The 24,639-nt window shown below is 47.3% G+C and overlaps 1 protein-coding gene across 1 annotated transcript; it reads left to right on the top strand.

The window, feature by feature from the left end:
• Positions 1–4,924: 4,924 nt before the first annotated feature.
• Fxn (frataxin) lies at positions 4,925–24,389 on the top strand. Its single transcript, XM_057778920.1, has 5 exons — positions 4,925–5,116; positions 8,507–8,604; positions 12,599–12,719; positions 19,664–19,761; positions 23,508–24,389. Exons 1-5 carry the CDS (start codon positions 4,955–4,957, stop codon positions 23,656–23,658), a joined length of 630 nt encoding a protein of 209 aa, XP_057634903.1. The 5' UTR covers positions 4,925–4,954; the 3' UTR covers positions 23,659–24,389.
• Positions 24,390–24,639: the final 250 nt, after the last annotated feature.

The following is a 24,639-nucleotide window of genomic DNA, read 5'->3' on the forward strand; positions in this document are numbered from 1 at the left end:
TTGGAGTGATCATGTCCTCATTTCCTTTAGTCCCCTCTACCCACTGTTCTTCCTCAGCCCATCCTTGCCTAACCAACTTCTGATCTCTTGGGCCTCAAGGAAGTGTGCCTTCATCACCCCTCAAACTGAGACAGAGCCACTCTTCTGATTAACCCCGTTATACACTTCCACGACTCTGTAAGAGCTTTTAAATTATCTCCTTCCCACACGAGACTATAAACTCCATAGAAGGTGTTGATTAGCATCCTCATTCACCGTCTCATCAGCAGGCACAGGGCCTGGATCTGTAGGATGGACAGGCAGCTGGATTCCGCGGGGGCTGGGGAGGTGGAAAGGGAAGCATGGGTGAGGCAAAGGAATGGAAATTAAAACCAGAAAGCAGATGGCGCCTGCGGTTTGAAGACATCTAAAGAAGAAAACTTCAGATGACTATGAAGTCCGGAGTACATATAGAGGTAGCATATGCAGTCCGGCCTGAAAGACAATTAGTGGTGAAAATTTCATCCAGAGATTTAACCTCATCAATGGTCCATGGGAAAGAAGAAAGTGTGATCCTCTGAGGAACAGGCCTCTTTTAAATCCTGTTCCAAGTGCTCTTCCAAACATCGCTGTTACTAAAACAAACTGCTAGCTCCTCTACCTTTCTCTGGTATCAAGGAACCATTAGCCCTTGCGTTAACTCAGTAAGCTGTCGGAGCTGCAGCCATTGGCGCAAGAAGACCCATGCCCAAGTTTGTTCACGTGTTTGTTGGAAGGTCCGTTTTCTCCCAAACCTTGGCTGACTATCTCAGCCCCTACTGCACAGCCCTCATCTTCACAGCATGGAAACCAGCAGGCCCTACGCTTGCCAGCATGGAAAAGGAAGTGGGAAGTGGTGTAGCCGCATCTAGCAGAGAAACAGCTGCCATTCAGTGATTACCAAGGCTAAGGGAAGGGCAAGCAGCCCTTCCCCCAGCTATGGTCAAGACCACTCTATTCCTATCCTGGGAGAGGAATGCCCACTTCCGGCTGCAGAGCCCTGGATTCTCAGTGATCTGCCCCAGCCTGAGGTCTGTGGCCACCAAGGGAAGATATCTGGAGTGCTGGCCTCTGCTCTCACAGGTAGAGAACTTTGCCCCTTAAATGACTTGATGATTTCTCATGTGCCGTTCCTTCCATCTTTCATACAAAGCCCCGAGGCATTCCCTCTGTTTGACAGGAGGAAACTGAAACTCGGAGAAATGAAAAATAGAGCCAGTCATGGAAGCACATGTCTCTAGTCCCAGCTCTCAGGAAATGGAAGCAAGAGAATGGGGTATTCCAAGCCAGCCTGGGCTTCCTAGCAAGACCATGATTGAAAATAAATAAATAAATATAAATAAGACCCAAGTTTGAAGGAATTTGGACAATGTTGTGGAAATTACATAAAACTGTAAATAAAGAGAAAAAGATGACTTTACGTCTTTAGTTCAAAGCTACACTATAACAGTGATAATGAAGAGGAACCGTTTTGCCCCAGACCCTACAAAGGACCATTTTGCAGGGTCTGGATACCGTTGACTAGAGCAAGTGTCTAGAATGGATGCTGCTGCCATCTAGTGGTTAGAATCTAGAATTGCTGCAACTCTGCAGCAAGGAAGCAAAAGGGCTACTATTGAGAAAACCTATTCAAGGACCATGTGACCATATTTGACTTATTACCGACTATTAGTTAGGTCTCTATCATATCAACATGTAGAACGTTGGTTTCACGCTTTAGTCTTCTGTCTTGGGAGCTAACCCCCAGCCGTACAAAGTGTGTAGAGTCTTCAGCAAAAGGTTCTAGTGGACAACCAAGAGCTAAGACAATATTGTCTGTATTGTTGTGGTGGAACCTTTTGGACCTCTCTAAACAACAGTTTATGAGGAGATACACTACACCTGGCTTCTTGTTCTTTTTGCGGTGCTTGCAATCAAACTCAGAGCTTTGTGTACTATTGAGCTATGGCCCTCCCAACCCCACGCTCTCTTTACAAAGACAAACACACACTGGATTTGGGTCTCATCCTTGTGCCCTCCTGGAGCCTAACCTCACATCTCTAAAGGCCTTTGGTGTAACTACAGTTTTGTTCCGGATGCACTGAGGCTTAGGGTTTTCTGGGAAGAATTTGGAGGCACAGTTCAGCCCGGTTACCTTTCTGATTCATTTTAACATCTGTTGGGCAGGTAGGCCAGAGTTGTATAAAAAGCAGACTGAGCAAGTCACGTGGAGCAAGCGAGGAAGCAGCACTCCCCATGCCCCCCCTTGGGTTCCTGCTTCAGTTCCTACCCTGACTTCCCTTGTGTATGCATGAGAAGTGTGTTTCTCTCCTGCTGAAGGTCATGCTGTGTAGACGCAGCTGCTGAGTCGACAAAACCGCACGTGTTTCTAGTACACCACAGAGCTTCCCTGAGGGCCACGAGCTGTATGTATGCCAGTTCCTTATCCAACACAAGCACCCTCTAAAGCGGGTATCTCAGGCCCGAGGGTGGAGCTCAGTGATCGAGCCCTTGCCAAACATGATGACTGTGGGGCACATGCTTAATCCCAGCATTTGAGAGGCAGAGGTAGACAGATCTCTGTGAGTTTGAGGCCAGCCTGGTCTGCAGAGTGAGTTTCAGGACAGTCAGGGCTGAATAGTGAGACCTTGTCTCAGAACCAAAGCCAAACAAACAAAGAAATAACTTGCTCTCACACCTGCCTTTTTCCTCATCATCCCTCAAAGCTCCAAAAGGAGGGTTTTTTCTTTTTTCTTTTTCTTTTCTTCTGGCCTTTGCAAGTTTCACAGTTGGCAATTATTTATTTAAACTAGTCCTGTTTCTTATTTATTCTCAGAAACATTTCATATTGGCTGATTAATTCAAACACCTCATGAATCAGTTGGGTTTTTGCTGTTGGGTCAAGTCTGACCTGGCACTTTCATCTGCCCTTGTGGGGAAGAGTGAGGATTAAGAAAGAAATAGACAAGAGACAGCAGACAGAGGGCACCCAGTAAATACTGAGACTTCCTGGGCCTTCATTTCTCATAGCCCTTATATAGCCCAGTCCAAAAAGAGAGGGGAGGGCAAAAGACTTCTTCACCAAGATACAAAGAACAAAGTAACTACTTTCTTAATAACCCAAACCATCAAGTAACCATACCTTAGGTCAAAACATCCTGTCGTACAACCTAGAAGGAGCAAAAATAGGTCTGAACTCTCTGACCATTAGTCAAGGTGGACCAGATCTACTTCTGTGGGCTCCCATGTAAACAGCGTTTGGTTTGACTTTTATGACCGAGTTTCTCTGTGGAGCCTTCACTGTCCTGAAACTTGCTGTGTAGACCAGGTTGGCTTTGAACTCACAGAGATCCTCCTATGAGGGATTAAAGACCTGTACCACCACAGCCCAGCATGAATCAATTCTATTTTCAGTTTATAGCAGTGTATTGAAGGGCAAGCCAGTGTCTGGATACTGACTTGGGTGTTATCAGTCTCCTGGGACAGGACACAGTGAATGCTGTTTCAAGCTCCTCAGTAAACAAAGATGTAGCCTTGGCAGACGGTAGGGAAGAACACCCTAGAACCTCTCTGATCAATACAATAAGTAAATACACAGGCTTACAACTCCCCAGAGAGAAAGCCACCTCTTGGCAGGAAGCTGAGGCCTCAGGCTGGGTATCAGAGGAACGAGTGAAGAATGGCTGGAGAAGGAGCGGGAGTGTGGAGAGTTGGGGGTTAATGCCCACCCTTCTGGACTGGAATAGCTCTCCCTGGAATTTTCCCACGCCTCTTCGTCAGAATGTGCCCCTCCCTGGTACTGGCTTCTGTGGTTTGAGTGTTTTTGTCAACTCCGTGAATTCCTATTGGAACCCTTCTCTCTCTCTCTCTCTCTCTCTCTCTCTCTCTCTCTCTCTCTCTCTCTCACACACACACACACACACACACACACACACACACACACACACAGAGAGAGAGAGAGAGAGAGAGAGAGAGAGAGAGAGAGCGCATTAGGAGATGCTGCCTTCGGATGGGTATGGGTCCTGCGGGCTCCACTCTTGCTTTATGAAGGGCTTGGAGGAGAAGCCCCTTTACGTTGTGTGAGGAACAGCATTCTTCTCTTTGCCCCCCCCCCAGGATTCCTTTCTGTTCTTTATAAACTAACTAGACTCAGGCAGTGCAGTGCAGCAGCATAAAATAGACCGTGTCCCTGACCGGTAATGTTGCTGCCATTCTTGTCCAGAACATTAGCTTCAGTGGATGGGCACACGGTTTCAGCCCAATCGGTCAGAGCTACACTATTGAAACTGAGGAAATCTCCTTTTCTAAGATGTAAGAGCCCTTTGGTCAGAAATCAGAAGGCCCGGGTTCTTGTTCCCCTTCAATCACGGGTGCGTCACTTAAAATGTCCGGGCCTCCAATTCTGTCGGAAAATTAGCTGCAAATGTCCTTGCTCAGGTGGACGGTCCTACCTATCAAAGGTCACATCCCAGAAGACAACTGACCTTCCCTCATCCAGTAGCCACCCGCAGCCAATAGATCCTCAGCTGGGCATGGGGCTACACAAGGCCCTCCTCCACCCAGTCAGCCTGGTACTTCTACTGCCTACGAGATGAAGAATTTGGAATTATCAGGCGGTTGGGGCTGTTAGAACTAAGTTTTATTTTTTGAAAGCAAGACTGTTTCATCCGCGTATCCTCAGAATCGCCCACTGGCACTCGGTAAAATGGTTGTTAGTGAATAAACTCGCGGAGGTCAGTGTTTACACACTAGTGTCGCCCAAGGGACGCGTGGCATGTGTGGCATAGAGCAGGCAGGCTCTGGGTTCTGGTGAAGCGTGTGCACAGTGCTGGGCACTTCATCTCCTTACGGCGGACCTGCGCGCGGGAGCCCAGCCGCGGCGCTTTCAGGGCACGGCCACCAGGTGGCACCACCGGGTCCTCGCGCAGGGGCGGAGCGGCCGCGGAACCGGAGCGGTATGTGGGCGCTCGGACGGCGCGCAGTCGCGGGCCTGCCGTCCCGGACGGCGTCCCGGGCCTCGGTCTCGGTCGGGATCCCGCGCTGGAGGGAGCCTATCGGAGCGTGCGGCCACCGAGGCCTGCAGGTCACGATCAGCTCGGCCTCCGCCATCCGCCACTCAGTGAGTACGCGAGCCACATTCCCTAGCGCAGGCCGTGCCCGCCCCTATGCGCAGGGCGCGCTGTGTGCGCATGCGCCTGGCCACACGCGGCGTTTGCGCGGACTTCGGTCCTCGCGTGGGAGGACGGCCATACCGATGAGTGGGTTTGTGCAGTCTTGCACTGGTCGGTACCTTTATGAAGACTTCAGTTTCAGTCATTAGCACACGATGTACGGCGTGTGCAGTCAGGCGTATTTATTACCTACTCCGAAGGTAGCACGCAGAATCATGAAAGCCTGGGCTTCCGTGAATCAGTTCCCTTTTTCGTGGCGTGGGACTAGCAGGTGTGGAAGAGCTTGGAGTACGGCTTCCTGTTGTTTGTCTCACTCTAGCACTGGCTAGACTAGAATTGGATGCGTACCCCAAGCTGGGTTCAAACTTGTGATCCTCCTGCCTCCTCTCGAGTGCTGAGGTCACGGGTGTGCCAGCAGGATCTAGACGCCGGCTTTTGGAAAATGTCAGGACCTCGGTTCCACATTCTGAGTCCGCGGCTCTGAAGAGCCCTGTGACCTTTGGGATCTTGGCTCTCTGGGGCAGGGCTTGGCTTTGTAAAGGGTTAACACCCATTTTGCGATTTTGGCGGGAATGTTAAACTGTTATTCACAAAGGCTTTAGCACTAAGTTCTCGGTTCCTTGAACATGCAGAGAACAGAATCGATTACTCCTCGGCCTGAAAAGAGAACGTACAAAGAATAGCAGTGAAAAAAAAAATAGCAGTGGGGTTAAAGAGGGTTTCCCATAGAGGGACGGAATAGATGCCAAAGGAGAGTGCTGGGGAAGCATTCTAGGGAAAAGAAGAGCATAGAAAAGGTAGAATAGGTGCCGGTTAGTACTGTCTGCGGGTTCAAACCCAGCCTAGGATACATGAGATTCTATCTTTAAAAATAAAAACAAAGTCATGTAGGTCAGTAGTGAGGCTGTCACTTAGCGTTCCAGAAGTCCTGGGTTCATTTCTTAATACTGAAAGAAAATTTCAAAACAAGCAGAAGTGAGCCGGTATGAGAGAGACAGCTAGGATTTGAAGGGCAGGACCTGGGACACCTCCCTACACACACGCACACACACACCACCCCGCTTTCTCAAACACTCCCAAATGTTTTCAGCCCTGTTCTGCTTCCCACCGGTCTTCCTTTGCCTGGCTCCTGACAGCCGGGCCCCAGTTCCAAATGTGCACTTTGGATCTCGGCATCCTTGTGAGCCTGAGCAACTTCCTCTTTGGTATCTCAGTTTCCTCGCCCGTAAAACATGAATACAGTCCGTCTTTATCCTCAGATTCAGTCCTCACTGGCTCACTAACGTTTCTTGTCCCTAGTTGTCTGCCTTGGTGCTCTGGCAGTCGTCGGGAAGGCTGCAGAGCGACAAAATGCTCTAGAGTCATGGAGGGTGTTCCCAGTGGCCCCACGAGGCGTTGTCCTGCTTGCTCCCACTGTCTCGGTGTGAGCAGATGTTGTCTGTTCAGTGATGCGGGTTTTTTTTTTTCACTTTTATGTACTTCTTGGAGATTTTGTTGGTTGAAAGTGGTCCCCATGCCTAGAGCCACAGTAAACACAGTGAGACTGTGACATGCTTTACAAAGAACATGTGTCAGCTCTGTTCCACTCCAGCATGAGTTGCAAGCGCTATTGCTTCAAGTTCAATATCAATAAATCAATAATATATATTAAGTAAAATATCTTTAAACAGAAACACATGCCAAACAAGATTGGGCATCAACCTTTTGATGGTCATGACCCTGAAACTTGCAGGGTCCCAACCCAAGTCCCTAGGAATGAGTGCAGCATTTACAGGGCTACCCCCTCTTGATGATGACTGAGTAGGGGCTGGAGAGATGGCTCAGCATTCAAGAACACTTGCTATTCTTAGAGAGGACCTGAGTTTTATTCCCAGCACCCATAGAAGGCAGCTCACAGCTCTATAACTCCAGTTAAAGGAGACCCGATGACCTCTTCTCCTCCAAGGTACCTGTACACATGTTGCATACACTCATTTACTTAGGTGCACATACAAAATAAAAAATAAGTATTTTTTAAATGGCTGCTGTCAATGAAGTCCTTCCCTCACGGGGTTATAATGAGGACTCCGTGTCCAGTCAACTAAGGACCGAGCAGTGCCGGGCAGGTAGAGAATACTGTAGGGCATGAGGTAGCTGGAGAGGTGGTTATAGATGCTGTCGTCACTACTTCGAAACATGCTGCCTCCCGTGTCCTACCTCTGCTCACTTCCAACCCTGAACCCTTGTCTTCTCTTTCTGAGCTCACACAGTTATTGCCTGCTCAAGAGCACTATCTCTGACCCTTTCATGGCAACCAGAGTGGCATTTTGAGACAGTAAGTCTTAACATTAAGACTCTTGCCTTGCCAGAATGAAGTCATGACGAGTATTTCAGGGGCCTGTGGCCACCTCTGCCTCCCTCCATCGCCTCTCCCCACCCCATCCCACCCTCACACACCTGCCACATCAGTTAAGACTACACCACTTTTCTCTGGCTCTTGACTCAATCTCATCTGGTCATAATCAACACTAAGAAAAATCAACAGGCCGGGCGGTGGTGGCGTACGCCTTTAATCCCAGCACTCGGGAGGCAGAGGCAGGTGGATCTCTGTGAGTTCAAGACCAGCTTGGTCTACAGAGCTAGTTCCAGGACAGGCTCCAAAGCCACAGAGAAACCCGGTCTCGAAAAACCAAAAAAAAAAAAAAAAAGAAAAATCAACAGGTCACACCTTGCTGGTGTGGTACCTCAAATGCAACCAGTCAGCTCTTGTTTGAAACTTAAGTAGAATTCTGCCTCTTACCTTTTTTTTTTTTTTTTTTTTTTTTTTGGTGCTTTTTTTTTAAAAGTCAAATTCTTGGGATCCTGGGATGCTACCCTGTCTCTGGTGAGCCACCAGCACCATCATGGGGGAGACGATCTGTCTGGTGCTATACAGCCATAGCCACTTGAGATGCTTCCAGCACAGCTGAGGACCAAATCTGTTTTATCTCAATAAATTCAGAGAGCTCCATCGCTGGGCGGTGCACACCTTTAATCCCAGCATTTGGGAGGCAGAGACAGGTGGATCTCTGTAAACTCAAGGCCAGCCTGGTCTACAGGGTTCCAGGCCAGCCAAGGCTTCATAGAGAGCTCCTTGTGTCTCATGACTATCCTATCAGATAGCACAGGCTTAGCAGAGAGGCTGGGAAGATCCATAGGAAAACACTAGGGGTTGATGGGGGAACAAATCTTAAGGACTGTCCCTGAGGTGCTATCTTGTGGCTAATTGTGAATCTAGAAGTGCCAGTCTGTAGATCCTGTATTGCTGGATTAGAGTAGACGGAAATGCGGTCACTAATGTTCTTAACTTTGCCTTTTAGAATTTGAACCTCCACTACCTCAATCAGATTCTGAACATCAAAAAGCAGAGTGTCCGCATGGTGCATTTGAGGAACTCGGGAACTTTGAACAATCCAAGGTGAGATGAAAACACCATGCAGCTCAGGCATCTCTTCCTATGTAGAAACTGTCTTCTCCCTGGAAACGACCCTTAGTGACTTCATTCCATGGCACTGAGCATCTGCCGTGTTACTTTTAGTGACTAGTGTTTCTGTGTGGGTATCCCAGACTTCCTGTTGTTCATCCCTATTGTTGAATGTTTGGGTTTTTTCCCCAGAGCTTTGTTATTTCCTCCAGTATCCTAGTTGAGGAAAGCTGTCTTAGTTAGAGTTTCTTCAGTCCTGGGAAGAGACACCGTGACCACGGCAACTCTTAGAAGGGAAAATGTTTCACTGGGGTGGCTCGCTTACAGTTCAGCGGTTCTGTCCATTATGATCATGAAGGGGAGCATGGCAGCGTGCAGGCAGATGTGGCGCTGGAGCTGAGAGTCCTACATTTTGCAGGCAACAGGAAGTCAGCTGACTCACACTGAGGGAAGCTTGAGGAAAAGAGACCTCAAAGCCTGCTATAGGAATGCCCCCTGTGTATGTCTGTCTGTATTTCTCTTTCTCCTTTTTCTGTCTCTCTCCCCCTTTCTCTCTGTCTATCTCTCTCTAATACACACACACACACACACATGCACACACTCACATTCACCCTATAATGGCAAAGAGCAAGATAACCAGAATAATAACTCCCACTGAGAGAATAGCCTCATTGCAGCCCTTGGCCACAGTGAATATCTGCTGGGCAACCTGGGATAAGCTCTGCCTTGGCAAACCAGGAATCCCTGGCCCAGCCTTGGATGAATGCATTGTCCATCATCCTTTCTGATGTAAGAAAGGCAGGCAGTAGGAAGCACACTCTCCTTGAGGGCAAGCAGTCATCAGAGCCCACTGTCTGGTAACAGTACTCTGCTTGCAAAAGCTGTTTTAAGGGTCCAGTGACTATTTTAGAACAGACTTTTTTTGTAATGGATTTTCTCTGAAACATCTAGAAGCTCTTGACTACTTACTCTCAGCCCAGTATGACACGCCTTTATCCCGATGTCTCGCTACTTGGAAGCTGCCTTATTCCTTTGCATCCCTCCATGCCCAGCTCTCTACATGAAGGGCAGGTCCCCGGGGTCATATCCAGCAGTGATGCTCATAAATTTGGTTTGGTGCAGCAGAGTTGCACTCCCCCTGCCTCACCTCACACACACATCCACACCCCATTTTGGCTCACCAGAAGCCTTTGTTGTTCCAAGGCTTGGATTCCCCCTCTGACTCTTCCATCTTTAGGCAACTGTTAATCCCATAGTCGGCCATCTCCTTCTTTCCATCCCCTTACAAGCAGGCCAGTTGTCTCCTACTAAAAATGATACGGAGCCACCATACAGAAGATCCCGCCTGGGCCAGTAAGATGGCTCAGTGGCTAACACTTACTGTACAAGCCTGGCAACCTGAGTTTGATCTCTGAAACACATAGGAAGGCAGAGAGAGAGAACTGATCCACAGTTTTTCTCACCCCAACCCACCTTTCTTCTTCACTCTCTCCATTCACCCTTGAAATGTCCATCACAGTCTATCAGATAAACCGCTGTCTTTAGTTACAGCTCCGACCATTCTGGTCAGTCTCATAGCCTGTCCCCTGTTTTACCCCGGCAATTGGGTAGGCTGGGTAAAGGATGGATTAGATACCATTAGCAGCCAGCAGCCTCTGTGGGTCCCTGGGAACTTTTTGGATAATGAAGCCATCTAGTGAACCATCTGATAAGCGGCACGTACCCTTGCTGAGGCACAGAAGCCCCCGGAAGGAAGACTGTTACAGCAGTATCTTCTTTTGTTTTGTTGTTGGGGACAGAACTCAGGCCATTAGACACAGTGCATTCATATCTAGCTCTGAGCCACTTCCCAGTGCACCAGGAGTTTATTCTCATAACTCAGATGCCATAAAAGTCACCAGAGGTGTTAGTGTTCACCAGCCTACAGCTACCACCACTGTCTAATTCCAGGAAATGTTCATGATTCCAGACTGTGACCTTCATTAGTCAGGGTCCATCCCTCCCTTCCTCAGCTCCCAGAACCTACTAATGAACTCATTGCTATGAGGTTATAGCACGTGCACGGAATTGGTTTTTTGTTTTGTTTTGTTTTAGACTGAATCTCGCTGTATAGCCCAAGCTAGTCTTGAGCTCACAATCTTCCTGCCTCACTTCAGGAGTGCTGGCATTACAGGTGCACAGAAAGCCCTGCTTGCCCCTCATTCTGGGTCTTTCATGACATTTGTCTTTTTCGTTTGTTTTGCTTTTTTTGTTTTGTTTTTTTGTGACAGGGTTTCTCTGTGTAGCCCTGGTTGTTCTGATACTCACAGAGATCCACCTGTCTCTACCTCCCGAGTGCTGGGACTAAAGGAATGTGCCACCACTGCCTGCCTCATATCTCATGTTTTAATCTTCCTTTTTAAACCATTAACCAAATTCAATATCTTTTCACATGCTCACTGGCCAGTGGGATATCTTTTATGAAATCTGTAAAGTGTTTTGCCCATTTTTCTATTGGGTATTTTTACTGATTTGTATTCTAGATTAGCCCATTTTCAGTTACATGTTATAATTTTTCCCATGTTGTTTGTGTCTTGCCCAACAAGAAAAAAAAATAGTAACAAAATCAGTGAAAACCACAGCCTCAGTGTCCAGCAGAAGTGAATTGTGAAATAAAGAAAATATAATGAACTAGACACAGAGTACGCACCTGTAATTCGCAGCTGCTTTGAAAGCTGAGGCAGGAGGATCAAATTCAAGGCCAATTACCTAGAAAGACCTTGTCTCAAAGAAAAGCAAGATACTTCATTTTTTATTTATAAATTTTAAGATAGTCTAAAAGAACACAGAAAAGACTTATCAGATGCAGCCCCCTCTGGAGGTGGTAGTCATCTGGAAAAGAGGCTACTTCTCTAGTAACTTCTTTCATGCAATTTGAAGTTTTTGCTCTGTACATGCTGGGTATTCTCCATTAGTTTAAAAATATGAGGGGCTAGAGAGATGGTTTTGCAGTTAAGAGCACTGGCGGCTAATAGGTTTTCTGTATCGAGAAAATAGGTTTCTCCTCCAATGCAGTAAACCAAATCAATCCGAACTGAAAAAAGTAAAAGAACAGGTTTATTTGAGCAAAGCAACTCCCAGCCTGAGATCAAGGCTGGAGAAGTCGCACACCTGAACTAAAGCAGGGAGGTTATGTAGCCTGTAGGCGAGGGCTGAGGATGTGCCTGTGACAAGCTGGGTTTGTGCCTAAGTATGATCAAAACCTGAATGTTTTAGGTGGGGACTTGGGCTGCTGGCAACTTCAGGGGAGGAGCCAAGAATGCAGAACTGGGCTTTGTGGCACCTTTGTCAGAGATTCTCTGAGACAGTGGGGTTTGGAGAGGGGAGGAGGGCTATTCAGACCATGCAGGAGCAAGGTGGAAGTTCCAACTGATCAGCTATTCTTTCAGAGGACCTAGTTTCAATGCCTAGCACCCACATGGCAGCTCACCACTGTCTGTAACTCTAGTTCCAAGGGATCTGACACCCTCACACAGACATACACACAGGCAAAGCACCATGCACATAAAATAAAAATAAGCAAATCATTTAAAAAATAAATACACTGAATCCTCAGTTTAAAAGAAATAATAAAAATATAATCGAAAAGTAAATGAATGAGAAAAGCTAGGTGTGGTGGCTCATGACTGTAATGTCAACACTCATGAGTCTGAGGCAAGCCCAAGTGTTGCTGTGTGCTTGAAGCCTATTAACACTATGTATCCAGACCCTGTCTCAAGACAAGACGAAAATAAAAATTGATACATGATCTTGGTACTACCCAGAAAAGAGGCTCAGAGCATCAGGGTGGCTGTCATGAACCCTTGGTGGTTTTTGTCTCACCCACACTCCATGTTGTTAGCTGCTTACTTCTGCTGGAAGACTTTTTTTTTTTTTTTTCGGTTTGTATGTATTTATTGTGATTGTGCACCTGGTGACGACGCTCTGGTGGGTTTCTTTCCTCCTGCAGCTCTCTAGACGAGACAGCTTATGAAAGACTTGCGGAGGAGACGCTGGACGCCCTGGCAGAGTTCTTTGAAGACCTTGCGGACAAGCCCTATACCCTGGAGGACTATGACGTCTCTTTTGGGGTACCTTTTGGCTTTTTTTAGTTTTTGTTCCCTCCTTAAAAACTATAACTTAGTGCTTAATCCTAGTACTCAGGAGGCAGAGGCAAGTAGATCGATCTCTGAGTTCCAGGCCAGCCTGGTCTGAAGAGCAAGTTCCAGGACAACCAAGGCTACACAGAAAAAAACTGTGTCTGAAAACAAACAAACAAAAATCCTGTAACTTAGGCTGGAGGTGTAGTTCAGTTGGTAGAATGCTTGCCTAGCATACACAAAGCCTTGGCTTCGGCCCCTAGCACTGCATACAACTGAGCATAGTGGCACAGCCCTATAATCCTAGCACTCAGGAGGTGGAGGCAGGAGGATTACAAATTCAAGGTCATCTTCAGTAATTTAGCAAAGTTGAAGGGAGCCCAGGCTACATGTGAACTTGTCAAAAAAAAAAAAAAAAAAAAGAAGCATCATTCATATATATATATATATATACACAATTGAAATTAAAACAAGAAAATGCCCCCCAGGCAGGCAAGGTGGTATACAGGTATAACTCTACACTCTAGAGTAGATGCAGGAGAATCACTGAATGTTCAGGGCTAGCTTGGTCTGCACAGTGAGGTCCAGACCACCCAGGACTACATAGTGATACTCAGTCTCAGAAAAACAAGGATACGCCGGGCGGTGGTGGCGCACGCCTTTAATCCCAGCACTTGGGAGGCAGAGGCAGGTGAATCTCTGTGAGTTCGAGACCAGCCTGGTCTACAAGAGCTAGTTCCAGGACAGGCTCCAAAGCCACAGAGAAACCCTGTCTCGAAAAACCAAGGATACTAGTGGAGGGCTCAGTGGGTAAAACTGCTCCCCCTCCACCCCCCGCCGCCAACCTGATAACCTCAGTTGAAGTCTTAGAACCCACATATGGTGGAAGAAACTAATCCACACCTTGGTGTGCAAGTGGACACACACTCCTCATACATTCAGAATAATAAGTAAATTTAAAAAATAATAATATGGGGTTTAAAAAAATAGCCTCCAATGGACATAACCATCTAACAACATAGATTGTAGTTGGGGCTTAAAAACTAGATTCATGTGACTTTGGAAAAGTCACTCTGCCTCCCTGAACCTCTTGCATTTAAATACAGATTCCTGGGCTGGAGGTTAAGAGCACTGGATGAGCTGGGTGGTGGTGGCAGAGGCAAAGGCAGCCTGCCTGCTCTACAGAGCGAGTTCCAGGACAGACTCCAAAACTACAGAGAAGCCCTGTCTTGAGAAAGCACAAAAAAAAAAAAAAAAAAAAAAAAAAAAAAGCACTGGCTGCTTTTCCAGAGGTCCTAAGTTCAATTCTCAGCACCCAACCACTGGCTCACAAGCATCTATAATGAGATCTGGCGCCCTCTTCTTGCATGCAAGCATACGTGTAGGCAGAACACTGTACATACATAATAAACAAATCTTAAAGAATTATTTAAAGGGTTTTTTTTGGGGGGAGGGGAGGTTCGAGACAGGGCTTCCCAGTAGCTATGGAGCCAGTCCTGGGGAGCTAGCCTCGAACTCACAGATCCACCTGCTTCTGCCTCCCAAGTGCTAGGATTAAAAGTATGCACCACCACTGCCCTGCCCAAGAATTATTACTCTAAAAAAAGCCCAAAAAAACAAAAAACAGATTCCCAGGGCTGGGGTGGGTATCTTGTGGGTGCATAATTAGGGAAAGAGCTCTTTACCCACCCTGGGTAAAGCTCTGGCTTTAGTCCCTAGTATTGAAGAATAAAAAGCAGAGGTCCAGGTTCCAACCTTGGACAGTTGTCCTGGTAGTCCAGACTCCTCCATACGTGGCCCCGAGCTTGCTCCACTCTACCATAAGAAGCAGCCTATGTTTGAGACAGGGTCTGTCTGTAGCCTTGGCTGTCCCAGAACTCGCTGTGTAGACCAGACTGACCTTGAGGATCCACTGGAACTAAACGTGCACCACCCCACCCTGGCTCACCTGGAATTCTGATGTAGCCCTGAGTTCAACCCCTAGAAATTTTGATTTAATTAGTGTGTCGTGAGCTCTAGGCAAGGAATTGGATTTGCAGATCGTCCCTGTGATGGCTGAGAACTTCGAATTAGATGAGCATTTACCCAGCCACTGGGCGCTAGGGAAGTTTACATGCTGGCCACCAGGTGGCAGACTAAGTAAGGGTCTGCTTGGGCCTTTTACCACGGGAGAAAAATGTTTCCTCCTCTTCTTGCCCATCCCCTCTCCTCCACCACCACCATCCCAATACAGACGGAGGTTAATCCTCTTGACAGCAATTAATTAATACCAGGAAATGTCATGAGTGTGCATTTTGGAGTAAATCTTAGGATTATGTAGGGCAGATGGTTGTCAAAATGATAAGGGGGAAATGGTAAAAAATAAAATAAAAAACTTTCAAATTTATTATTTTATTTAACTAGAAGTCACATGCACGTGAAGGTCCCTGGCTCAACATGACATCTCCCATGTGCCTGTTTCCGCAGACGACCAGGTGACCACAGTCTTTGTTCCTGCAGGGGCAGCGCTAATCTTCACAGGCACAAATCAGTAATCCTGGCCAGCTGGGTCTGGTTCTGCTCTGGTTGGTTGGTTGGTGTGAGGCTCTCCTCCAATTGGTCCCTGCGCAGTAGCCATTGCTGGGTATTTTGTTTAGCTCCATTGTGGTTTGGTCTGGATGCCCCACAGAGACTTGGGTTGAAGGCCAGGCTCCCAGCTGGTGGTGTCACTGAGGTGATTGGAGCTGAGGCCCCTACCTAACTGAAGAATTGTTTTGCTGATGGATTTGTGATCAGAGGACTATTGTGGGTGGGAACAGTCGAGAGTTTGGGGGGGTGGAGACTGGGAAGAAGGAAGAAGTGGGTCTCTGGAGTCACGTCTTCAAAGACATCCCTTATCCCTGGCCTTTCTCCTCTCCAGTTTGCCTCCTGGCTGCCTTGAGGAGCAGGTCCCCCACCACACCCTTATGCCGCATGGTGCTGTGCCATGCCACAGGCCAGAAAACCGCAGCAGCCACCCGTACACTGTAAGCCAGGGTAAATCTTCCCTTGAGGTTTTATTTGTCACAGCTGGGAAAGTGTGAGTAATACAGTCCCCTCCCTGCCCATAAATGTGCACACTCTTCCAAATGGACTCACGTTGGCTAACGGACGACAGTAGGGAGCTGAAAACTTCTGTGCCATTTACTTGGAGACCGTTCTAAATGTCTTAAGACCCCTAGTAAGCCAGCACAGCAGCTGGCGCATTCCGTCCTGCCACTGTCCTCTGGAATAGCTGGAGGCCCTGGGGAAAGAGTCCAGTTACAGTAAGGAGGCTGAGAGAAGGAACCTGAGCTTTGTGGTCTCTGCCTTGGGAACCTTGCCCTTCTCTTTGGCAGACAGGACCACAGGATCCCCTTGGTCACTGTTTCCCCACTGGCCCATTCACCTGAAAATGTAATGAATACTTCTACATCTATCTTGGGTTTGGGCGGAAGCATGTAGGTGCCTCTGAGTCGCTTCTTCCTAGGGACTCAAGATAGTGGATGTGGGGTCCAGGGGACAACAGGCTCCTTCGCCTGCAAGTCGTGCCGACGTAGTTAAAGCAGGAGAAGTTACAGAAACTCTGCCAAGTGGAAAGCCTCAGATAACCTTCCCAGAGGCACCTGCACAGGTCCTGGAGCAAGAGGGGCCCACAGAAAGATTCCAGAAGACAGCTAGAGCACTGTGGAGCTGGGTCTCCCATGGCCGAGTTTCCCTTGGTTGTTTGGGGAACACACATCTGTTTAGTTCATGTGCACTCTGGGATCCCTCCAAAGATTGGGAAGTAAACTGAGGATGAAGTGGTTGAGTGGGCTGTCCGTGGTATGGTCACTCACTGTAGTAGTGACCAGGTGCAGGTGTGGAGTCCTTGAGCAGAGTCCTTGAGGAGGTAACCAGATGCTGAGTGCCAGGCCAGAATGATGCGACTTCTGCAGGGCCCCGGCTGACTAGGAAGGACAGTGGACTCGGAAGTCACATCTGAAGAGTCAAGCAGCCCTTGACATTCCTACTAGGCCACCAAACCTCAGTATGAGGGTGGAACATACAAGGGGCATTTATCGACCACGGATAGGTGAGTCAGAGGTGTGTGGTTTTCCTGAGTCTGTTAGCCCCTCGGGGGAGGCATGAAATTGTAATCTTGGATGAAGAACCAGGAGCTGAGGGACGGCTGGGATGGGAGAATTAGCATCCGGTGTACACAGTGTTTGGAGGGAACTAACACTGAATGTGTGTACCGTGTTTCAGTTTTGCCAGGTGCAAAGCAACAGTGTGAATATACTCAATCAATACTGCTGTACCGTGTGACTTGGTTACAAGCAAGCGTAATGTTGTTTTTGCCAAAGATAAAAGAAAGTATATAAACTCCCAGCTAAGGATGAAGATTCAGGAGGATGAAGGGTTGCCTACTCCAGGAGAACGGTGTTTTTGAGCACAAGCAGCTCTGCACTTGAGATCAACTCCGCTGGTTGCTGATATTTTGCTGTGGTTTTGTCTCTCTGAACCGCTTTTGTAAAATTGAGAAAGTGGTGCCTTCCTCCACAGCTATGGTCTAGTTGAAAACAGTTTCCACAAGTGTTCAGACACAGGATCCAGGTATAAAAGAACCAGTGTGTCTACTGAGGGCCTTGCTGTGTTTATTATACCTGCATCCCCTACTTCTCTGTCAGGAACTTTTGTGCGTTTGGTTTGGGGTTTGGTTTGGTATAACTTGTTTGTTGGTTGGTTGGTTGGTTGGTTGGGTTTTGGTTTTTTAAGACAGAACAGTACTGGCTGTCTTGGAACTCACTTTGTAGACCAGGCTGGCCTCAAACTCACAGAGATTTGCCTGTCCCTGCCTCCCGAGTGCTGGATTAAAGGTGTATGTTACCACCACCCTGTGGTTTTTTTGTTTTTGTTTTTAAGTGGGTTTCATGTTGCCCAGACTGACTTCAAACTGGAGTGTAGCCAAGGGTGACCTTGAACTTCTGATCTTCTACCGCCTGAGACCTGAGATTACAAAGCCTGAAGCACCTTGGGATGGGACCCAGAGCCCTGTATTTCATAGCCAAGCACTCTCCCAACTGAGCCACAGATTCGGTCCCTATTTTTTCTGTTTGTTTGTTATTTTGTTTGTTTGGGTTGTTTTGGTTTAGTTTGGCTTGGTTTTTAGTTTTTCGTGATGGGGTTGGTTTCTCAGTAGCCTTGGGGCCTGTCCTGGAATTTGCTTTATAGATTAGACTGGCCTCGAACTCACAGAGTTTCTGAGTGCTGGGATTAAAGGCATGTGCCACCACTACCCAGCTTTGTTATTTTGTTTTAATCAGGGGAAAAACACATGTTATTTTATGGGACTGAGAGCTATGATGGGATCTGATGCTTTCTTCTGGTATAAAATTATACATACAGATAGAACACTCATAAATAAATCTTTAAAGAACAAAAGACACATGTTATTTTAGGAGAGAGAGAAGCTGGGCATACTGGCACATGCCTATGATCCTGGCACTTGGGAGACTGAGGCCCAGGTATTACAAGTTTGTTGCCTGCCTGGGCTGCCTAGTGAAACCCTATCTGAGAGAGAGAGACAGACAGAGAGACAGACAGACAGAGAGACAGACAGACAGAGAGAGAGACCCGAGAGACGAGAGAGAGACAGAGAGACCCATACCTATTGGTTACATTATTATGGAGCCAGCCTCTAGCACTTATTTCAATGGCTGCCTGTGTTTGTAAGGCTGTGCTGTGAGAACCATGTCAAGACTCCTGATTGGATGAGCACTGGGCAAAGTAGGGAGCAAGCGTTGGTTGGTGCAGTAGGCTCCCACCTGCTTACCAGCCCCAAGAGACATAGGGAACTTTGAGAGTACTTAGTGCTCGGCCATTGCTTCTGTTCTAAAGAGACTAAGGCCTGGAGAGTGGAGGGCTCCTTTGTTGGGTGTTTTCAAATTTAAATGTTCACCTCTTGAACAAAATGGACTGGCCAGTCTTTTGAGGATGCAAGGCTTTTCAGGGGGAAATGAAGTCTTGTGGATTCTCTGAACATTTGCTAGATGCCTGGGAAGATGTCTGAATAACACAAATAGGCTAGGGCTGTCCCCGCCTACTTTTCTAAGACAAATGAGGCAGAGTATTGATTACTTTCTTCTTTTGTCTTTTTCTCTTTTGCATTTTATTGTGCAGCCTGCTAGCCTCAAACTCACAAGCCCCCCTCCCCTCAGCCTCCCAAGCACTGACATTAGAGATTTTTGCCACCACGCCCGCTTTCCTTCTGTGTTTTCCTAATGGACTTGTCAGGTATGATGCCTGGACAGACACCATTAGAGTTTAGTCTGTGTTTGCATGTGTTCTGATTGGTGGTGGAGGGCAGAAAGCTAGTGGTCCGGTTTACCATTGCGGAGTTCTCAGGCAAGTCTTAACCTTTCTTTCCTTGCCGACCACACAGGCAGAGAGAAAGCAGTGTGAGCTTCAAGTGTTGTGCCTAACCCACTGTGGTGACCTCAGAGGCGGCTCAGTGGCTAAGAGCTTGCTACTCTCTCGTGAGAACCAGGGTTTGTAACCCAGCACCCACAGCACATCAGGTGGCTCACGGGTACCTTTAACTCCAGCTGCTGGGGGTCCTGTGTGTCTTCGGCCTCCGAGGGCAACAACTTATGTCTATAAGTAAAAGTAAAACAATCCACTCTGATCCTGATGATAATGTCTTTACCACACACATTCCTAATTGTGAGCCCTAATTTTTGTTTGGTTTTGGTGCCAAGAATTGAACAGGGGGCTTCCCAGCTCCTGAACACATATTGCCAGAGTGTGGCATCCCCAGATCCCTTGTTTGTTATGGTGTGTGTTACATCCTTGGATACATGAACGGCATTGAGACATGAACAAATATTTTTATATATTTGTTCTTATGCTAACTAACCTTGTTTATTTTCTTCACACTTTCTTCCCCCATCCCCTAGGGCGGCGTGCTAACCATTAAACTGGGCGGGGATCTAGGGACCTATGTGATCAACAAGCAGACTCCAAACAAGCAAATCTGGTTATCTTCTCCCTCCAGGTATGTTGGGAAGTCAAAGTCTGTAAGGGGTGGACTCGGAAATACGCATTCGGGACCGGTTGAAAGACTATCCATCACTGGCTTTGCCCTGGATTTATAACTGTCTGCCCCAGCAGGAAGGCTCGCTTCCAGTTGAATGTTTCTCCCCATTGCCTTCAGAGACTCCAAGTAAACGCTTTTTTTAAACCTGCCATTTATATGAGGGACTTGGAGGGGAAATCTCCAAATCTCCTAAGTGGTCCTTCCTCGCGGTGCTGTGTTGCTTTCAAGGGGGATGGAGGAGGGTGGGGGTATTTTTATTTATGTGTTGGTGGGTGTAGGTGAGTGCCCCATGCCCACAGCAGCCAGAAGAGGGAGTCAGGTTCCCCGGAACTGAAGTCACAAGCAGTAGGAACTAAGCAGCCCCGTGTGGTCAAACCAGTCCTCTGGAAGAGCAGCTTGTTCTGAACCACTGAGCCAGCTCTCCAGCCCCCTCCCTCAGAAATAATTTCATATTAACCAGAATATCTTTCTCTGGACCGTGGTTATACTTTCTTATTTCAGCAGGAAACTGCTGAGGTCTTGTGGAGAGAGTGGTGTTTTCTGGCCACTTTGCCGTAGGATCATAGGCTGGGGTAGAAGAATGCTGTGAGGAACACCAGGACCAAAGTACATCTTACAATATCGCTTTCCTCTGGTTTTGTTTCTTGTGTTTTTGTTTTTGTTTGTCTTGGGGGAGGAGGAGGAGGAGGAAACAGGGTTTCTCTGTATAACCCTGGCTATTTTAGAACTTGCTCTGTAGACCAGGTTGTCCTCAAACTCACAGAGATTCGCCTTCCTCTGCTCCCGAGTGCTAGATTAAAGGTTGCACAACCAATGCCTGGCTGCTGGTTCTGTTTTGCTTTAATGTGGCCCAGGTAGTTTGTGTTCAGAGGTTTCTGTTCTTTAAGCAGAAGCTCTGCCCATTTATTCTCCCTTTTTTTCTGTATTGTTGGCGCATGTTTAAATTCCAACATTTCCTTGCCAATATTAAAAGGCTCCATACATTTATACCTACAAAAGATACTTCACATCTTTCCCTCTACCCCAGGAGGCTGCCTCCCCACCTCAGTCTTCTCTTCCCTCCACCCCAGGAGGCTGCCTCCCCACCTCAGTCTTCTCCTGGTTTTTGTGGTGCTGAGGGTCTAACAAGGAACCGCACATTCTGGGACAGGACAAGCCCTCTACCACTGAGTTAGATCCCCACTCTTCTAGCCTGTCTTTGAAAGTTCTGTCTTGAGTGTTCTAGGTGGACTTTGGGGTCCCAGATCATGAATTCTCAGGGTTCTCTGTTGCCTTCATCAGGGCATCCCCATACACCATCATGATCTGTTGCTCTCTCTGCTCTGTTCTCCAGGCTATGAGGAGGTAGAATTTGAGACATGGGTCTTGTACGTCTGGAGTAACAAATCATGGGGGGAAAAACCAGCTAACAGCTTTGTCCACAATACTGTGTGGTAACCAGATTCTCGTTGCTAAAACTAAATAACTGAGCTGGGCCACTTATAAAAGGGGAAAGGATTATTTGTCTCATGGTTTTGGAAACTCGAAGTCCAATATTGAAGGAATGTGAAGGACATTAATTTGGCTTTTTATACAATGGCATACCATGGTGGGAGCATGCACAGGAGCAATGTCTCATCTCATGATGGGAAACCCAGAAAGATTAGACAGGGTCCCACATCCCCTTGTGGACACATCCCCAATGATCTAAATCACTCCTCTTAAAGCTGACAGTATTAGGATGTCCCATAAAACCATGTCCCAAAGTCATCCTCTTTATGGCCTGGAGAATAGCATAGACACAGCAACAGATAATGGTGGTGTATGGGGATACACTGATGAAGCTCTTGGTTTTACAGATTTAATTTTTCATAAGGAAAAATGTATTTAGCTAGAAATTATGGAGCATGCCAGGAATCCCAGCACTTGAGAGCTATAGGCAAGTTCAGGGTTATCCTTGGCTACATGAGATGTTCAAGAGGCTACGTGATATATGAGACCCCATGGAAAGAAGGAAGTTTGGTTTGTTTGGTTTTTGAGGCAGGGTCTTACCTCGTATCCCTGACTGGCCTGGAACTCACTCTGTAAACCATTCCAGCCTCTGTCTACCAACTTCTGGGATTAAAGGCCTGCACCACCATGCCCAGCAAAGTTTTTAATAATAGCACAGGTATAGCCAAGGCTAGGAGAGGCAAGGGTAACTAGTTAGTAGGTACTGGGACTAACTGGGACTAGTTAGTAGGTAATAGGGGTATCTTAGACCTAGACAGAGTTAGCAGTGACACAGTAGTGTAGGTTTGGATCAAATGAGTGGCACAAAATAACCCTCATTTTCCAAACATTGCTGTAAGATAACAGGTGTCCTGAGGGGTAGGAAGTGTGCTGCAGGAGACTCACAGGGGCCAGGCTCTGCAGTGTTCCAGAGGGCAGATTGCACAGTTGCCCTTAGGAAGATGCTAACTGAGGAAATCAGAAGTTCACCTCCCTGCACGTCCCTGTAAAGCTGCGGTCGGTCAGTCTCTGTGTGGCAGGCAGCTCTGTGGATCCTGTTAGCTCTCCAGTGGAAAGATGGGCATTTGTTTTGGCATCTTTGGACCTATAGTAAAACAGAATGGGGCAGAGGATGTATGGTGGAAGGAAGCTGCTCCCCTGGCAACTGGAAACAGGGAAATGGAACAAGATCCCAATCACACTGCCAGTGACCTAACAAACTACCACTAGTCCCTACCTTATGAAGGTCCCACCACCTCCAATAGAGTCATGGACTGGCCACTAAGCTTTTAATCATGGGCCCCTGTGGGACCTTTAAGATCCAGTCCAGCCAGATGTTGTAGTTAGGCATTCTTTGTACCGCCATCTCCCAAATAATGACACAAACTTCTTAGTAAATATGAAAGCTTTGCCTTAGCTTGGGGTTGTCCCCAGCTAGCTCTTATAACTTAAATTAACCCATTTCTATTAATCTACATTCTGCCATGTGGCTCATTATCTCTCCTCCATACTGTACTCTGACTTACTCTGCATCTTGCTGGCAAATCCCACTTTTCTTCTTCCCAGAGTTCCTATCTCTACCAGGAAGTCCCGCCTATCCTCTCCTGCCTAGCTCTTGGCCATTCAGCTCTTTATTAAATCAATTAGAATGTACCTTTCACACAGTATGATCAAATATCCCCCAACAAAATGGGGATTGCCTTAATCCTAATACTTAGGAGTCTGAGTCAGGACAGTTGCTACAAGTTGAAAGCCAGCTTTGCCTATATAAATACGGTCCAGGCCACCTATATCCAGATCCAAGATATAGAATAAGACTCTATGTTCAGCCAGGTAGTGGTGGCATATGCCTTTAATCCCAGCACTTGGGAGGCAGAGGCAGGCAGATCTCTACGAGTTCAAGGCCAGCCTAATCTATAAGAGCAAGTTCTAGGACAGGCTCTAAAACTACAGAGAAACACTGACTTGGGAAAAAAAAAAAAAAAAAAAAAACCTTTATGTTCAAAGACAGATAAGCTCAGTGGTGGTAGCGTGTACCTTTGGTCCCAGTACTCAGGAGGCAGAGGCAAGCAGGATCTCTGAGTTCAAGGACAGCCAGGGCTACACAGAGAAACCCTGTCTCGAAAAACAAAACAAACACACAAAAAATAAATAGATGGGTTGTTTGATGTAGCCCAGACACCGTGGCTCTCCTAAAGAGGGTCTGCACTGACTGCATTTGTTTTGTTTTGCAGTGGCCCTAAGCGCTATGACTGGACTGGGAAGAACTGGGTGTACTCCCACGACGGCGTGTCCCTGCATGAGCTGCTGGCCAGAGAGCTGACTGAAGCCTTAAATACCAAACTGGACTTGTCTTCCTTGGCCTATTCTGGAAAAGGCGCTTGAGCACCTGCCGAATTCACAGACAGTAAAGCCATCAGGCCAAGACCCCCGCTTTCTTCTGTAGTTGGGTGTCTGGTTTCCCATGCCTGCTTCTGAGGACAGTCACACTGTGTGTAACAGCTCTGTGAAAAAAGCGTGTTACCTCCCAGCCTGTCCCCGGATCTGTCTCTTCATTTCTACCGAGGTTTGTTAGAACTGTCTCATTTCTCCCCGCGCGACCCCCTGATTTCTTAGAATGTCTTACACCATGTGTGCTGACGACAGCCTCAGGAAAAGGAAAAGGGCTCCAAGGGAGAAACAGATTTCCCCACTCTTCATTCTTTGAAGAATTTATTGTAAAAGCTTCATGAAGAGCCAAAGTGACCTGCCATTGTGCCTGAATTGACACCCTAAGAGTAGCTTCTGAATGTTGCTCCAGGTGTGAACACATCAGAGCCCTAGCTAAGTGTCAAAAGGAACTATCTTAAAACACGCGTGCTTGCTTTGTGACCTGTACTGGGCACCCAGGACCTGGCTTTGTGGCATGTACTGGGCACCCAGAACCTGGGTGCTGTTGTCTCTGTGCTTTCATAGGCAGGTGTCATTACAGAGTCAGCAGCTGCAACATGGACCTGAGATGTCTTTTTAAAAATTGAAAACTGGAGCCAGGCGGTGGTGGCGCACACCTTTAATCCCAGCACTCGGGAGGCAGAGGCAGGCGGATCTCTGGGAGTTCGAGGCCAGCCTGGTCTACAAGAGCTAGTTCCGGGAGAGGCACCAAAGCTACAGAGAAACCCTGTCTCGAAAAATAAAAAAAAAAAAAAAAAAAAAAAAAAAAAAAAAATTGAAAACTGGGCTGGAGTGATCTTAGTCCACAAAGCATTTACCACACAAACATGAAGGCTGAGGTTTGATCCTGGGAATCCACATTGAGAAGCCAGGCATGGTGGTGGAGTTTATAATCCCAGCACTGGGGAAGTGGAGCTCAAAGGGCCCCTGGGACTT

This window comes from Chionomys nivalis, chromosome 8 (assembly GCF_950005125.1).
Source record: "Chionomys nivalis chromosome 8, mChiNiv1.1, whole genome shotgun sequence".
Classification (NCBI taxonomy): domain Eukaryota; kingdom Metazoa; phylum Chordata; class Mammalia; order Rodentia; family Cricetidae; genus Chionomys; species Chionomys nivalis.

Coding starts and splice junctions, on each gene's coding strand:
- Fxn (XM_057778920.1), top strand. CDS start 4,955: ATGTGGGCGCTCGGACGGCGCGCAGTCGCGGGCCTGCCGTCCCGGACG. Junction 8,605..12,598: donor GGAACTTTGAACAATCCAAG/GTGAGATGAAAA, acceptor TTCCTCCTGCAG/CTCTCTAGACGAGACAGCTT. Junction 12,720..19,663: donor ACTATGACGTCTCTTTTGGG/GTACCTTTTGGC, acceptor CCCATCCCCTAG/GGCGGCGTGCTAACCATTAA.